Source organism: Nannobrachium achirus (genome assembly GCF_963921795.1).
Source record: "Nannobrachium achirus genome assembly, chromosome: 1".
NCBI classification, from domain to species: Eukaryota; Metazoa; Chordata; class Actinopteri; order Myctophiformes; family Myctophidae; genus Nannobrachium; species Nannobrachium achirus.
In genome coordinates, this window is record NC_137810.1 from 65,948,416 (window position 1) to 65,965,348 (window position 16,933).

At 43.3% G+C, this 16,933-nt stretch overlaps 1 protein-coding gene across 1 annotated transcript in view; it reads right to left on the reverse strand.

The window, feature by feature from the left end:
- Window positions 1–8,243, reverse strand: part of LOC308293473 (nardilysin-like) — a 65,816-nt gene extending 57,573 nt beyond the window's left edge. Inside the window, exons 1-3 of the mRNA XM_080736011.1 lie at window positions 8,176–8,243; window positions 7,564–7,649; window positions 5,714–5,907 (exon numbers count right to left, since the gene is read on the reverse strand). Of these exons, the coding sequence (XP_080592137.1) occupies window positions 5,714–5,904 (191 nt within the window). The 5' untranslated portion in view covers window positions 5,905–5,907; window positions 7,564–7,649; window positions 8,176–8,243. The remainder of the gene's footprint in view (window positions 1–5,713; window positions 5,908–7,563; window positions 7,650–8,175) is intronic.
- Window positions 8,244–16,933: the final 8,690 nt, after the last annotated feature.

Genomic DNA, 16,933 nt, shown 5'->3' on the forward strand with positions numbered 1-16,933 from the left:
CTGCACCAAGTCTCCTCGCTGAAAATAACGGTACATGCTCACAACACATTGTGAGCAACACAGTTGTACGACGAAGAAAAGGGGTTAAGTGATAAATCAGATGAATCGCTTCGAGTCGATTATTTAAAAGGTCTACAGTATTAGAATTGTTGCCGTCGATTCAAGTTGCGTCAAATAATCGCGATTCACGATATTATCGCGATAATCAACACTATTATCCTGGGGCGGAACATTTGCCAAAAAATAGCGACGCGTTGTGAGCTTGTAGATCTGCTATTTTTTGGCAAAGACATAGAGAGTGAAAAAATACTGTACGTATATTATAAGTACCTTTTACCAGTTATAGAGGGTTTAAGAGATACCGGATATGCAGCTCGGCAAATAAATGTGAATTGATCCCAGTGCATGACGGAGGACGATTTCACAATATATTAAATCTCCACAATACGATTATCATGAGTGTTTTTTATCACGATAAACGATAATATCGCTTATCGTCCCATTCCTAGAAGAGGGCAGACGCCTTTTTAGGAGATCAGAAGCAGGTTGGAGTCCATCATTTCCAATGGGAGAGTGAACGTGAACGCAGCTTCAGAACTTTATCTCCATGATGACTGAACTAAATATTGGACCTGATCGACACAAGCCACACAATAAAGCAGTCCAACATCATTCACTGTTCATTCTACACAAGCTCAATATTGTCACAGCTATCTTCTGCAGTCTGTGTGTTGAAACTCCCTCCACCTTCCTGGCCTCATTACACAAGTCGACTCCCACCAGAGAAAGTAGAAAGTCGAAGTTGAAAAAAAAAAAAAAGTCCTTTGTATTTTTTTCTATCATTATTTTTGCTCCATGTGTGCGTCTGTACAGCATTCAAACAGTAGGATTGCTTATTGTCAAGGACGGCACGATCCAGTATTACAGTGCTACATTACATTTGGTATAACATGGTTCTATTGTGAAAATAGCAGATCTACATGCATGTACATGCATGTAGATCGGCTATTTTCACAATTTCTGCCTCTATATATTTGACAATTTGGACAATGTTTAATTTGTCATTTTAGAGGTATTAAAAAGTCCTTAAATTGGCTCTTTAGAAATGTGAAGATACCCTCTATACACTTCAACTTTATAAAATAATTGGGGGGTCATGTGTGTTGTGATGACGTCATCAAACGATAAAGTCGACTTCAACTCAACTTTTTACTGAGTCAAGTCGACTTGCAAAAATCACAAGTCGTTAATGCCCTAGTGTGTATCTTACTTGAGACATTGAAAGGTTCAATGTTATTGTGTAATAACACCCTTTTTTGGGGCTCTGCTTCTAGACTAGAGGGTTTGTGATCTCAGATTCTGTGTATGCTTGAACAGATACATAGTAAATGGTGCATTTATATAGTGCCTTTATCCAAGGTGCTTTACATAGATTGTGCATTACATTCACCCACACATTCATACACTGATCATCAGGAGCAACTAGGGGTTCAGAGTCTTGCTCAAGGACTCTAACTCTGGGGGAGCCTGGGATCAAACTAGGAACCCTTAGGGAACCCTCCGTGTTCTAAGACGGCAACTCTACCCCTGAGCCACTGCCGCCCCCAGATAAGCTGTAGCATCACAGGAGTCATGCCGTCAAACTGAATGCAATATCATCTATCTATAAATGCGAGAAGTCTCTGCGTGTGTGTGTGTGTGTTTGTAATCCGCGTATCTCGAGAACCGTTCGTCCCACCGGCTTCAGATTCGGCACGCGCGTTCCCCGCCGCGGCACGGAGTGCAGTGCCGGGTCTCGACCCGACCCGACGCGCGGTTTTCCCAAACCGGCGCGAAACGTTCGGAATCTCCTTATGCGGGGTTGATTGTTGACATCAGGCTGTTTCTGAGGAAATCGGCGAAAGCTCTGACTCATTGTGACATCACTTCATAAAAGGCTCTGACATCACGTACGCCACATGAGTCAACAAAAAATCTCTGTGAGTGTGTATGTATGTAGGTAATCCACGTATCTCGAGAACCGTTCGTCCCACGGGCACGCGCGTTCTCCATATGGGCATAAAATGAATGCCCCCATATGAGAACCGTTCGTCCCACGGGCACGCGCGTTCCGTCCCACGGGCACGCGCGTTCTCCATATATGGGCATAAAATGAATGCCCCCATATATGGGCATAAAATGGATAAAGGGACACAGACAGACAGATTCAGAGATCTCCGAGAACCGTTCGTCCCACGGGCACGCGCGTTCTCCATATATGGGCATAAAATGAATGCCCCCATATATGGCCACGGCACGGAGTGCAGTGCCGGGTCTCGACCCGACCCGACGCGCGGTTTTCCCAAACCGGCGCGAAACGTTCGGAATCTCCTTATGCGGGGTTGATTGTTGACATCAGGCTGTTTCTGAGGAAATCGGCGAAAGCTCTGACTCATTGTGACATCACTTCATAAAAGGCTCTGACATCACGTACGCCACATGAGTCAACAAAAAATCTCTGTGAGTGTGTATGTATGTAGGTAATCCACGTATCTCGAGAACCGTTCGTCCCACGGGCACGCGCGTTCTCCATATGGGCATAAAATGAATGCCCCCATATGAGAACCGTTCGTCCCACGGGCACGCGCGTTCCGTCCCACGGGCACGCGCGTTCTCCATATATGGGCATAAAATGAATGCCCCCATATATGGGCATAAAATGGATAAAGGGACACAGACAGACAGATTCAGAGATCTCCGAGAACCGTTCGTCCCACGGGCACGCGCGTTCTCCATATATGGGCATAAAATGAATGCCCCCATATATGGCCACGGCACGGAGTGCAGTGCCGGGTCTCGACCCGACCCGACGCGCGGTTTTCCCAAACCGGCGCGAAACGTTCGGAATCTCCTTATGCGGGGTTGATTGTTGACATCAGGCTGTTTCTGAGGAAATCGGCGAAAGCTCTGACTCATTGTGACATCACTTCATAAAAGGCTCTGACATCACGTACGCCACATGAGTCAACAAAAAATCTCTGTGAGTGTGTATGTATGTAGGTAATCCACGTATCTCGAGAACCGTTCGTCCCACGGGCACGCGCGTTCTCCATATGGGCATAAAATGAATGCCCCCATATGAGAACCGTTCGTCCCACGGGCACGCGCATTCCGTCCCACGGGCACGCGCGTTCTCCATATATGGGCATAAAATGAATGCCCCCATATATGGGCATAAAATGGATAAAGGGACACAGACAGACAGATTCAGAGATCTCCGAGAACCGTTCGTCCCACGGGCACGCGCGTTCCGTCCCACGGGCACGCGCGTTCTCCATATATGGGCATAAAATGAATGCCCCCATATATGGGCATAAAATGGATAAAGGGACACAGACAGACAGATTCAGAGATCTCCATATATGGGCGTGAAATGGACGCAAATAGACAGATATCTCCATATATGGGCATATATGGGCAGACGTACGCCACATGAGTCAACAAAAAATCTCTGTGAGTGTGTATGTATGTAGGTAATCCGCGTATCTCGAGAACCGTTCGTCCCACGGGCACGCGCGTTCTCCATATATGGGCATAAAATGAATGCCCCCATATGAGAACCGTTCGTCCCACGGGCACGCGCGTTCTCCATATATGGGCATAAAATGAATGCCCCCATATATGGGCATAAAATGGATAAAGGGACACAGACAGACAGATTCAGAGATCTCATACGGCATAAAGGGACACAGACAGACACACAGACAGACGGATACAGAGATCTCCATAAATGGGCATAAAATGCGCGTTCTCCATATATGGGCATAAAATGAATGCCCCCATATATGGGCATAAAATGGATAAAGGGACACAGACAGACAGATTCAGAGATCTCCGAGAACCGTTCGTCCCACGGGCACGCGCGTTCCGTCCCACGGGCACGCGCGTTCTCCATATATGGGCATAAAATGAATGCCCCCATATATGGCCACGGCACAGAGTGCAGTGCCGGGTCTCGACCCGACCCGACGCGCGGTTTTCCCAAACCGGCGCGAAACGTTCGGAATCTCCTTATGCGGGGTTGATTGTTGACATCAGGCTGTTTCTGAGGAAATCGGCGAAAGCTCTGACTCATTGTGACATCACTTCATAAAAGGCTCTGACATCACGTACGCCACATGAGTCAACAAAAAATCTCTGTGAGTGTGTATGTATGTAGGTAATCCACGTATCTCGAGAACCGTTCGTCCCACGGGCACGCGCGTTCTCCATATGGGCATAAAATGAATGCCCCCATATGAGAACCGTTCGTCCCACGGGCACGCGCGTTCCGTCCCACGGGCACGCGCGTTCTCCATATATGGGCATAAAATGAATGCCCCCATATATGGGCATAAAATGGATAAAGGGACACAGACAGACAGATTCAGAGATCTCCGAGAACCGTTCGTCCCACGGGCACGCGCGTTCCGTCCCACGGGCACGCGCGTTCTCCATATATGGGCATAAAATGAATGCCCCCATATATGGGCATAAAATGGATAAAGGGACACAGACAGACAGATTGAGAGATCTCCATATATGGGCGTGAAATGGACGCAAATAGACAGATATCTCCATATATGGGCATATATGGGCAGACGTACGCCACATGAGTCAACAAAAAATCTCTGTGAGTGTGTATGTATGTAGGTAATCCGCGTATCTCGAGAACCGTTCGTCCCACGGGCACGCGCGTTCTCCATATATGGGCATAAAATGAATGCCCCCATATGAGAACCGTTCGTCCCACGGGCACGCGCGTTCTCCATATATGGGCATAAAATGAATGCCCCCATATATGGGCATAAAATGGATAAAGGGACACAGACAGACAGATTCAGAGATCTCATACGGCATAAAGGGACACAGACAGACACACAGACAGACGGATACAGAGATCTCCATAAATGGGCATAAAATGGACGCAAATGGCATATATGGGCATAAAATTTACGCAGAATCACAAAGATCTCCATATACGGGCATAAAGGGACACAGACAGACAGATTCAGAGATCTCCATATATGGGCGTGAAATGGACGCAAATAGACAGATATCTCCATATATGGGCATATATGGGCATAAAATGGACCCAGAACTATATCTGCAGTGATCTCCATATATGGACATAAAATGGACGCTGACAGACAGACAGATAACAGATATCTCCATATATGGGCATAAATGGACACAGGCAAACAGATGGTCAAAACGGGTCCTATGACAACAGGTATAATGGGGTTTGCATTAAAGGGCGGGGCATTCATTCCCTATTTACGTTGTTCCGAGTTGGCCAGGTCGCCGACTAGACGCTGGGCCGCCCGAAGGGCGGCCCAGCTTCTAGTTGCAATAAATGGTTAATGGTTAATCCTGAGCTGAAGTGTCTCACTGAACTGGTATGAAGTCAAAAACGTAGACCTGGTATGACCCTTTAAAAGCACTCTGCTGACCTCAGCTAGCCTCGCATATCCAGACAAATCTGCCACTGCAAAGAAAAATTGCCCTTGGCAGACTGGGTCTGGCCCCACTCAGTTATTCACATATTTCATGGCTCTCAAGCCGACAGGAACCAACCAGGGCCAAGTATGCATTGGAAAAGAGAGCTTTCTCTAAATTGGCTTTCCCTGAATAAATAAGGGTGAAATGAAAAAAGAAGGGGAAAAAAAGTGATGTAACTACTAACGAGTCTCACCTGTACTTCTTGGGGTCACTGGGAGACTTGGTCATTTGGGGGTCACCCAGGTCCTCCTGCTCAGAGACCCTGTCCAGCTCCGGACCCCTGGGCTCGGCTGGAGGTGGCGGTGGAGGCTCCCCCTGGTCCGGTGCAGCCACCTGCCCCGCCGATCCTCCGGACACACTCAACGACTTGCTGGTCTGAGGCATCTCCTGTACGGTGGGAGACAATGATGGAACAGCTGAAACCAATCAGTCCCATGGGGAGAACACACTGGAGTGGTTGACTGAAACCTTTACTGACAAATAGGGCTCTATGCGCAGCAGGCATACTGGAAAGAAATTTGAAATTGGGCCTTTTCCTTATTTCTCTCACAGGTGTTTCCAATGACACTAATGAAGGCTCTGTTCCATTCTGGTCAAACAGAGTCAGGGTGCTGATATTGTGCATGTTGGCTCACTGTGGAAACACCCTCTGCTACTCCAGTGGGTCTCAAAGTGTGGTCCAGAGACCCTCATGGTCATTTGAGAGGGGGGGGGGGGGGGGGGGGGTCCAAATGGCCCCTTATGGATTAACTCAGTATGAATGGACCCTTATGGGTTCATTTGGTTTCATTTGCACACGCTCAAGAGTTATAGGGTCCTATCAATTTAAATGTTTGAAAACGACTGTGTTACACTAAATGTAACAACGGAGCCTTAATTACCGCAGTATAAGGGGTAAGACCTGTGAAGAAAGTAATGGCTGCTGTGCGTAGAGTTGTCTATTGCAGTGTTTCTCAACCACTGTGCCTGGGGACCTTTGGTGTGCCCGTGAGAAGGGTCAAGTGTGCCCCTTGAAACTGCTTGAAAGCCAGTATTGTATTTATCATTTTAAAGATGATTTAAACTAGTGAAAACAGCCAATCTACAAGCACAGTTGTGTGGTTGTAGATCTGCTGTTTTCACTATTGTTGAGCGACAGCCTTGTATGATATTAAAAGCAGGGCTTTACTTTGCGAAGAAACACACAAATATGAAACTTGGAGATACAAGGTTTCTTCCTGACAGTGATGATATTTACACCCCCGTATTATGTTGGTGTGCCTACGGATTCTTGGGACATGAAAAGTGTGCCCATGCAGAAAAAAGGTTGAGAAACACTGGTATTGCATACATCGCTGTGGGGCAGATATCTCATCCATGTTTCATCTCTTAGTTTTTTCATAAATGAATGAATGCCCTATTTCGCTGTACAAGAGTGTCGCACGGAAAATAGCAGATTTTGCAGCCTTGCGAATGTCGCGATGCAACGCGTTTGAACTTGCCTTGTAGATCTGCTACTTTAGTGTAGGAAGTGGCTATATTATATTGTCATCATTATAAATAAATACCAATGAAAGGTATTAACAAGCGCTTTATTACTAATTAATACATTGGATCTACTGGAGGAATACACTCCCCCCTAGGACCAAATGTGTTTAGGCGAATACCGTATTTTCCGGACTATAAGGCGCACTTAAAAGCCTTTAATTTTCTCAAAAAACTACAGTGCGCCTTATAGTCAGGTGCGCCTTATATATGAAAACAGTTTGAAAATAGACCATTCATTGACAGTGCGCCTTATAGTCAGGTGCGCCTTATAGTCCAGAAAATACTGTACCTTTTAGGCGAATTTAGCTGACACCGATTTATTATTACTCTGTTCTGCTTTTTGTTTTCTTAAACTTTATGTTGGTTAGTTTACTGATGAGCGAGAAAACAACGTTGCACATTAAGTTAATCATCTGGGGACCCCCTTAAAATAATTTGGGGACCCCCCTCCCCTGGGTTGAGAACCACTGGATTGGCACAGTATATCTATTCTAGCTTCTTCTCTCCTCCACCCACCTTGACTGGTCTTGCAGGCAGGGCTTGGTGTCGCTCTGGGACAACTATTATCTGCTGATCTTCACGATTCAGGTTCAACAACAGCTCTGTGCCAGAGGAGTAAAAATCACACATTGTACATTTACTTAAGTATACTGTACTTAGGTAACCTACAATTCTGAGGTATTTGATTTGTACCTCACTTGAGTATCTCCAATGTCCAGTACTTTTACTTCTACTCCACTACATCTGAGAGACAAATACTGTACTTTTACTCGACTACAATGACTTGAAAACTTTAGTTATGTATGTTATACTTTGTAGATTTTGACTATTATTACAAAACATACATTAACCATTTCACATCTGCCCTATACACATTTAGGCCATTTTGATAATAGCAGATCTACATGCTCACAGTGATCTTGTAGTCGATCTGCAGAGGAGTCAAAATCACACATAAGTGAGTTAAGTAAAGCTCATTACTAGCTTGAAGAGGCTATGATAGCGGCTAGCCCGGCTAATGTCCACACAATAAGACTCAACAACATGAATGATCGCTTATTAAAATGTTCCAATGAATGACGGCTTATTAAAGATGTGATTAATTGCCAAGTAAGCTAATAAACTCACCTTTGATTGTGACAGAGCTACAGAGCGTGGTGAAAGTAGAGCAGTTTTCTATATCCAACCTAACCCGGTCTAAACATGTAGTCAAAACAAAGTCTGCAAGGCCACACGCGATTGGTCGATCTAATGCCTCGGTTGAAAGAGGGAGCGTCTGATTGGTCCGAGGCTTGGCCTCTGAAGAGGACATGGGGTACTTTTGCCTTGTGTGAAAATTATTATTAATTATTTGGAATATTGGTTTAATTATTAATTTTATTTTATTTGATCATCTTTTCTATTTTTACTTTACTTACACTTACACGTAGGCCTATTGCCTTTTGTGAAAATTAATAACAGGAATAATACACTTACACTGCAGATGTAGCCGTATTGTCCATGATGTGATTTTTTCTATCTATCTATCTATCTATCTATCTATCTATCTATCTATCTATCTATCTATCTATCTATCTGTTTATCTATCTATCTATCTATCAAACTATCTATCTATCTATCTATCTATCTATCTATCTATCTATCTATCTATCTATCTATCTATCTATCTATCAAACTATCTATCTATCTATCTATCTATCTATCTATCAAACTATCTATCTATCTATCTATCTATCTATCTATCTATCTATCTATCTATCTATGCCCTTACAATGTTTTATGACACTGCTTTCTTGGGATTAAATCCTATCAGTAGACCTTGCATCTGATTGCACTGTCCTGTGCTTTCCCTGTGCAAACTGCTAATCAAGTATTTAATCAATCAATTCAAACACTTATATTACATTTAACGAATCAGGCTAGTCTGCTTACGTTACTATTGATTATTGTGTAATAAAATAATAATAATAATATTAACAGACAAAGAGGATTATTGAAGACACCACCCACCCCCACACAGGACTTTTCTCCCCTCTTAAGTCAAAGAGGGTACAAGATCCTCAAGGTGCGCTGTGCGCACCAGGCTGAGGAAAGCTTTTTTCCCTCAGGCCATCAGACTTTTCAATGCAAAGTGAGAAATGTGTAATAACTCTTTGCACTCTGCACTTTATTGGACTGATATTATTGCCATGTGTTTATTAAGTACTTTTACTGTAGGTCCTTTTATTTTACATGCTTTTATTATCAAGTTTTTATTGAAATTTGGAGCTTCCAAGCGTAAGATTTTTACATGTATGTAGCCTACCCAGTGCATCTAAGTGACAACAAATAAAGTGAATCTGAATCTGATCTGAATATAAAATAAAGTTAAGGAAAAACAGTAGATAAAGAAAACATGGCAAGGGCCACTTATTGAGGTGGTGGTGATGGTCTTGGGTGTCCAAGGCTACTTGGGGAGAATAAAGAAAAGGTAGGAAAAGAAAGAAGGAAAATAAAATGCAGTCGCATATCGGCCAAGTAGCCGTTGTTGCCAGGGCCGGAATTCAAGATGCACTCATCTCAAGCTTGTGCAGGCTCGTGTCACATAAATATGGTACAAAGATGGAGGGTGAAATGGGAAGTCAGGGCAAAAAAGCACCCTGGGTTTGTGTAGTAGGTCAGTCAAGTATAGTGCTGATGCTGGCTTGGGCCCAAAATAAGAAGTGTCTCCTCTTAGTCCGGCTGCCAACAGGCTCCCAACAGGCCTTTGCTGACTGTAGTATGACATAAGGTAAAGATATATATATTTTTTTATTGGCCTAAAATGTTGTCTATATATAGGACTATACATTCATGAAACCACCTGCTAACCGCCTGTCAGCATTGAGCATTTCTTTTATGGGGGTAAAAGTTTGGGCCCATTCACTTACTATACACTATACTATAAATGATATATAGGATAAGTGTATAGTAAGTGAATGGGCCCCACACTTTTACCCCCATAAAATAAATTGCTCAATGCTGACAGGCGGACAGCAGGTGGATTCATGACTGTATAGTCCTATATATAGACAACATTTTAGGTCAATAAAAAAAAAACGATATACCACGTCATACCCCACCTCATCCCCCCAAAAAACTGTGAAAAGTGATCACTCATCACTAAACCATAGTTTATGGGGCTGTTTTTAGCCCAAGGAATGTTTTTCATGCAAAACAAATGCTGGCAATGGATTCTGAAAAATTAAAAACCCCTAGTTTGACCCCTCACATGCTACTTAAAGCAGATGTTTTGGGGGGTATTTTTTCCCCTTTACCTTTTTTTCCCAAACTCTTACCCCCTATAAAAGAAATTGCTCAATGCTGACAGGCGGTCAGCAGGTGGATTCATGACTGTATGTATATAGACAATATTTTAGGCCAATAAAATAGTTGTACTCAGCCCGCTTTACTCCAATGACACCACCGTGACATGGCACTATATGTGTGTAGTAGCTCAATGTATGGAGCTACACCTCTATACATAGTGTCATATAGATTGAAAAAGTATCCCTACATTTATTTATTGACAACCATTACGTTGATGTGTGAATGATACAGAGTTGGCTCAAGGTAGAAGACAGATAGTACAGCATATCTCTCACTGGGTCTGGTCTTTAAGATACTCAGAGGACCAGCAGTGCCCACTGCCCAGAAAGGCCTACCTGTTTCCCCCAAACATGGATAATAAAACATACTCTGTTCCACCAATATGACCTACAGTACCAAAAGACAAGGTTCTCGACTCCCTGCCCAAACTCAAAACTCACCTAAAACAATTCCTGTTCTAAAAAAGAAGTGGACATAGTTTAACTCCTTGAACATCGTGATAGTAGAATCCTCTCACAGCCACCTTCTTTGGAGCTTTATTCCAATATGTATTGTATTGTATTGTAATGTAATATATTATTATGTATTACTGATGAACTCATCATGTTCAGGTTTGATCCAGTCAGGAGAGAGGATTCTTACAGGATAGTGAAATTGTAAAGTGGAAGTGATGACACATAAACCTATATATTTCATTGACCTGAACAGTGGTTCTCAACCTTTTCAGGCTGCAACCCCCACAATAATCATATTTTAACTGGGGACCCCCCACCCTGACGAGCACTAAGAGTTCTACATTCTACCTCTAATATTTGACAATTTGGCCAATGATTAATTTGTCATTTTAGAGGTTTTAAAAAGTCCTTAAATTGTCACTTTTAGAAATGTGCATATACCCTCCATACTCTTAAACTTTATGTTGGTTTGTTTACTGTTGAGTGAGGAAACAATGCTGCATGTTAAGCTAATCCTCTGGGGACCCCCCAAAATAATTTGGGGACCCCCCTGGGGGTCCCAACCCACAGGTTGAGAACCACTGGACCAGAGTACCGCAGGGCTCTAAACCAGGCCCCTCTTTTTCCCGCCCTGCGCTCCACAACAAATTGGCTGATATAAAGGCTCACGCGGGAGCTTGTAGATCGTGTTAAAACAGCGTACACCCCATTAAGACCAGAGTCACATTCTACAAATGCATTCTAAATCAGTAATTCTCACACTTTCAAAGAATCTTTAAACATTTTCAAAAATAGCAGATGTACAGGCTCGCAGCGAGGCACGAAGTGACACGCTGCAAGCTTGTAGATCTGCTATTTTCGAATAGCCAACGCAGAAACCTCAAATGACACAGAGTGATGCTTTGTTGAGACAAAATACAAAACGGAACAATCTGTGGTTAAAGATTGCGATTCTTTTTTTTATTCATTATTATACTAAATTGCATCTATAATATACAAACATTCACAATATTTTGTACAATCACTTTGTGCTTCTCCCTCGTACAGGAGGACTGTTAGGTATAAGACACCGATAAGTTTGACATAAACTCTCTAGGGTATTTTAATACAGCATAAAAATAAATCCACGCTCAACACCAGTAGAATGTCCTAAGCTCTATCATTTACAAAGTCACGTAATAAAAAATAATCATATGAAGACATCGTCAATAATAATATTATCGTTATTATTTCATCAATATGAAGACACACACGGTGGGGTTTCACACACAGAAAACGTGCGCTGTGATTTCTATGTAACAATTTGGCAGGATATATTGTTTATACTACAGTATTTTCTTTTCTCTTTTTAATGATCATCGTCCTCGTAATAATATTCAATGATAAATCCACAAAAGGTTTCCCATGGTTGTTTTTCTTTTCTTTTTTTTCTACATGTGATCGCTTTTCTCTACGCATTTATGTTTACGTATGTAATAGGCTATATGCACAGCAGCCATTTTGGAGAGAAGTTGGGTTTCTTCCCACTTCCTTCACAGGTGTTACTAATGATACTAATGAAGGCTCTGTTCCATTTCCGGTCAAACAGAGTGAGGGTGCTGATACTGTTCATGTTGGCTCACTGGAAACACTGTTTGAAAGTGTGGTCCAGTTGGGGTTCCAAATGACCCCTTAAAGGTGTGTAACTCTGAGAGCATACAAATGGAACCAAATGGACCCTTACGGGTCCATTTGGTTCCATTTGTATGCTCTCAGAGTTATGAGAGTCCTTGAAATAAAATGTTTGAGAACCACTGTGATACATGAAATGGAACAGAGCCTTCATTAGTATCATTGGTAACACCTTTGAAGGAAGTGAGAAAAGACCCAACTTCTCTCCAAAATGGCTGCTGCGCATACACCCTATTATGTCGGCTGACACGTTGTCAGGAAATAGCACACTTCAGTCAATGATACTGCACACGACACCGAACCCATAGAACTCAACACGCAATAGATAGTCTGGCATATGGAATAGGATAGATACACTCTCTAAACACGCACAAACACACATACACACACACACGCAGGCACCCATGCAGACGCACGCGCTTTTGTTTATTATACTTGTGAGGACATCTTATTAAGATGGTGAATTGAGTACAAAGGACCCCAATGGAAACAAGCAATAGTGCTTTGTCTGGTTTAAATCCTATTAGCAGACCTTTGTATCTGAACTGTACTGCCATGTCTTTCCCTATGCAAACTGCTAATAAAGAATTCAATCAATCAATCAATGACAATTTGATGAAAGCCATTTTCTGTTTGTGACATTTTTAACCCTAAATGGTGAAAATGGCCAGTCGAAAATCCCACGACGCGCTGCAACGCAACGCATTGTGAGCTTGACTGTCTATTTTCGGTGCGCGACACTGCCACGAAACTATGTATGTAAAAATCAGGCTCAATTCCATCCCATAAAACAACCATTCCTCTTGTGACGACCAGGGAAATTGTCTTCACAATGTCTGTTTCTTAAATTCTACCACATGTGGCCCTCACACGTATAATACACAGTTGTACGCACACACGCACGCACACGCGCACGCACACACACACACACACACACACACACACACACACACACACACACACGGATGAAAGAAACACTGCTAATATATGGGCTACAGCTACATGACTCCACCTGGAGATACAAGATAGGTAATAAGCGCTAAGCATGTGCTTTTAACTCAACAGCTCTACATAAGACTGTCACAAAAAAACTATACCATAACATGGCATTGGATTGTAAGGTAAGTTAAGCTATGTTTTCCCCTTGGGTATATTTTCCCTCTATAGCTAGTAGCTACTACTACTGTATTAGCAGTGTGCAGCCACGGTGCAGCATTGACCCCTGGTCAAGGTATCTCTCTACCTGATGCCAACATCGGCCATCTTTGATCATTGTATTAGTGTCTCATGTTCTTACTGTGTAACATATTACCGCAAAACAAACAACATACTAGCCATGTTGGTCCGTCTCCAACTTGAACGTGAAGTGTGAGTATGTATGTGTGGACTCTGTTGAGAGCAAATATTACTTTTGGTTGGCTTCTAAGTCGGCTACAAACTTCAACCTTCTACAGGGTAAGTAAGAAATGACGAAATTGAGCTGAAGAAATTTCAGACAGTGTGATTGATAAGATGGTCAGTCAATCTAGTTTTGTTTCCGCACTCAGACCAAGACTTAATTCTGCCAGCAGTGAAAACAGTGACGTTGGTTTCGTAGGTTAGGAGATTATGAGGTACTAGTCTCACTCTGAGGAGGCTAGGAGTGACTAGTCTCACTCTGAGGAGGCTAGGAGGTACTAGTCTCACTCTGAGGAGGCTATGAGTGTACTAGTCTCACTCTGAGGAGGCTAGGAGTGTACTAGTCTCACTCTGAGGAGGCTAGGAGTGACTAGTCTCACTCTGAGGAGGCTAGGAGGTACTAATCTCACTCTGAGGAGGCTAGGAGTGTACTAGTCTCACTCTGAGGAGGCTAGGAGTGTACTAGTCTCACTCTGAGGATGCTAGGAGTGTACTAGTCTCACTCTGAGGATGCTAGGAGTGTACTAGTCTCACTCTGAGGAGATTATGAGGTACTAGTCTCACTCTGAGGAGATTAGGAGGTACTAATCTCACTCTGAGGAGGCTAGGAGTGTACTAGTCTCACTCTGAGGATGCTAGGAGTGTACTAGTCTCACTCTGAGGATGCTAGGAGTGTACTAGTCCTAGTCTCACTCTGAGGATGCTAGGAGTGTACTAGTCTCACTCTGAGGAGGCTAGGAGTGTACTAGTCTCACTCTGAGGATGCTAGGAGTGTACTAGTCTCACTCTGAGGATGCTAGGAGTGTACTAGTCTCACTCTGAGGATGCTAGGAGTGTACTAGTCTCACTAGTCTGAGGAGGCTAGGATAAGGAGATACTAGTCTCATGATCCAACCTCCCAGGAGGTGCAAACACATCTGTAATGCCTCTCTGAGTGACCAGGCATAAACACCACCTGTTGCAAGAAATGGCAACCATACCTCCATGACAGAGCACTTCAGAGGAAGGTCCAGGCTGTAAAACTATCAGTTCCAGCACTGGGCAATGCTTCAGTGGATCTGAGCCACTCGGACTGAGCAAGCCACAGTGTTGCTAGGCAGATTCATTGAGCTACAGTATAAGGGCAGATCATTAGAGTGGTTGGGGTCTGGCATTCAGAACTCAGAACTGAGTTTTGAGACAGTAAAAAAACACTTTCGCCCTCTCTGAACTTTCCTCAGATCAGAAGCCTTTTTCCGAAAAAACTAAGTCCTACGTAGCCGGCTTCAGTCTCGCGTAGCCAGAGAGTCGGGGATCTTCTCCTGATATCTAAATTCAATGAATGGGCTAAAATTGGGTGGCAACAATTTTATTAATTTAAAAACTAACTGCGTTTGTTAGAGAAGCACAGTTGTTACCAAAAGCTTCCTGGTTTTATTCCCCGGACTGGCAGGAAAAACATTATGACAGTGTGGAACGAAATGGCCACCATGTAACCCACTGCTGAAGAGCTGCTCCAATGGAGCTGCACAGCGGCCAATAGACTGTGGTTGTGTGGGTGGGTGGGTGTGTGCGCGTCTGATCTCTGATCATCTGGCTACGCAAGACGAGTACGTTTGAAGCTAAAATAAGTTAATATTGATAATAATAAACTTGGTTTATATACCTCTATGTAGAATGTAATTCAGAGTGCTTTAAGGCTAATAAGGGTGCAAAATGTAACCTTCATAATAGTTGATTGTGACTACAATCCAGTCTGGGAGTTGTGCGTTGGCGGTGCAACGAAGCAGCACTGTGCACACTCAAATCCACTCAGGACTTGACAGTGTGTTAAGTAAGGCCCGGGATCAGATTAAACTCACTATGACACTCTCAGAGTTAAAGAGTTATAAAATGGACCCTTATGGGTTCTTACTGGCCTCATGGTGTTAGACACTGATGACCGCCCGTTGGCCTTCACCCCTGTAAACGTATGATTGTGAACAGCTATGGCGCAACGCGTGTCTTATTGTGCTGTGCGACACTAACACACACGCATACTCATACACATACACATACACATACACACCCGCACACGCACACACACAGGGGCATTTTCCACCGGCAAAGAAACGGTTCCAGAACCAGTGCCGGTTCAACTTTCTTGGAACCTTGGTTTGTTCTTGCGAACCGGCTTGTGTTTCCACCAGATTTAACCATGATTGAACCAGAAACACCAAGGATTTTGTGGTTCTCGTTCGGAAGCAACTTTTACGGTTCGGAACCAACTCCGGTTCTCGGTGGAAAAGCTCACCTCTGGTTCGTCCCATAGGCGGGAGAAAGAACCAGAACCGGTTCTTTGCCGGTGTTAAAGGCCCCACAGGAGGAGAGGGAGAGGCAGTGCTGTGCTTACCAGTGTACCCTGCTTTAAACTTCCTCTCTCGCCCCTCAATAAACATCAGGGCCAAGCTCAGATGACTGGGGGACGAAGAGAGATGTACACACTAGAAGTAGCAGTAGCAGTAGTAGCAGTAGTAGTAGGCTAGTAGTAGTAGTAGTAGTAGTAGTAGTAGTAGTAGAAGTAGTAGTAGTAATAGTAAAGTAGTATTAGCAGTAGTAGTAATAGTAGTAAGAATAATTTAAGAGTTAAATATTTGTTGTTCACATTAGAGCGCGACCGATACTGGTCAGCCGATATTGGCCTGCCACAGATATATCGGTACCGGCCGATATGTCTGATATGCAGAGATAGGAATGTTTATTTTTAAAGGATATAATACAAGAAAATAATGCTTGGGGTCATTTAGAAATATTGGGGGTTGTTGTTTTATTTTATTTTTTATTATTATTATGTAATTCCCAGTTAAGTTTACTGTTTCAGTACACTATTGTCATTTTGGAAATTAAAATGTAATGACTGTAAAGTCAAAATCCTTTTTTTTTTATGAGATCAAGATAATTTCATAATTTTCTACTACCTAATAATAATGGCATCGGCCTTCTAAAGTCCAGTATCGGTCGGGCCCTAGTAGTTCACAGATGTGCGCAAAATCGTG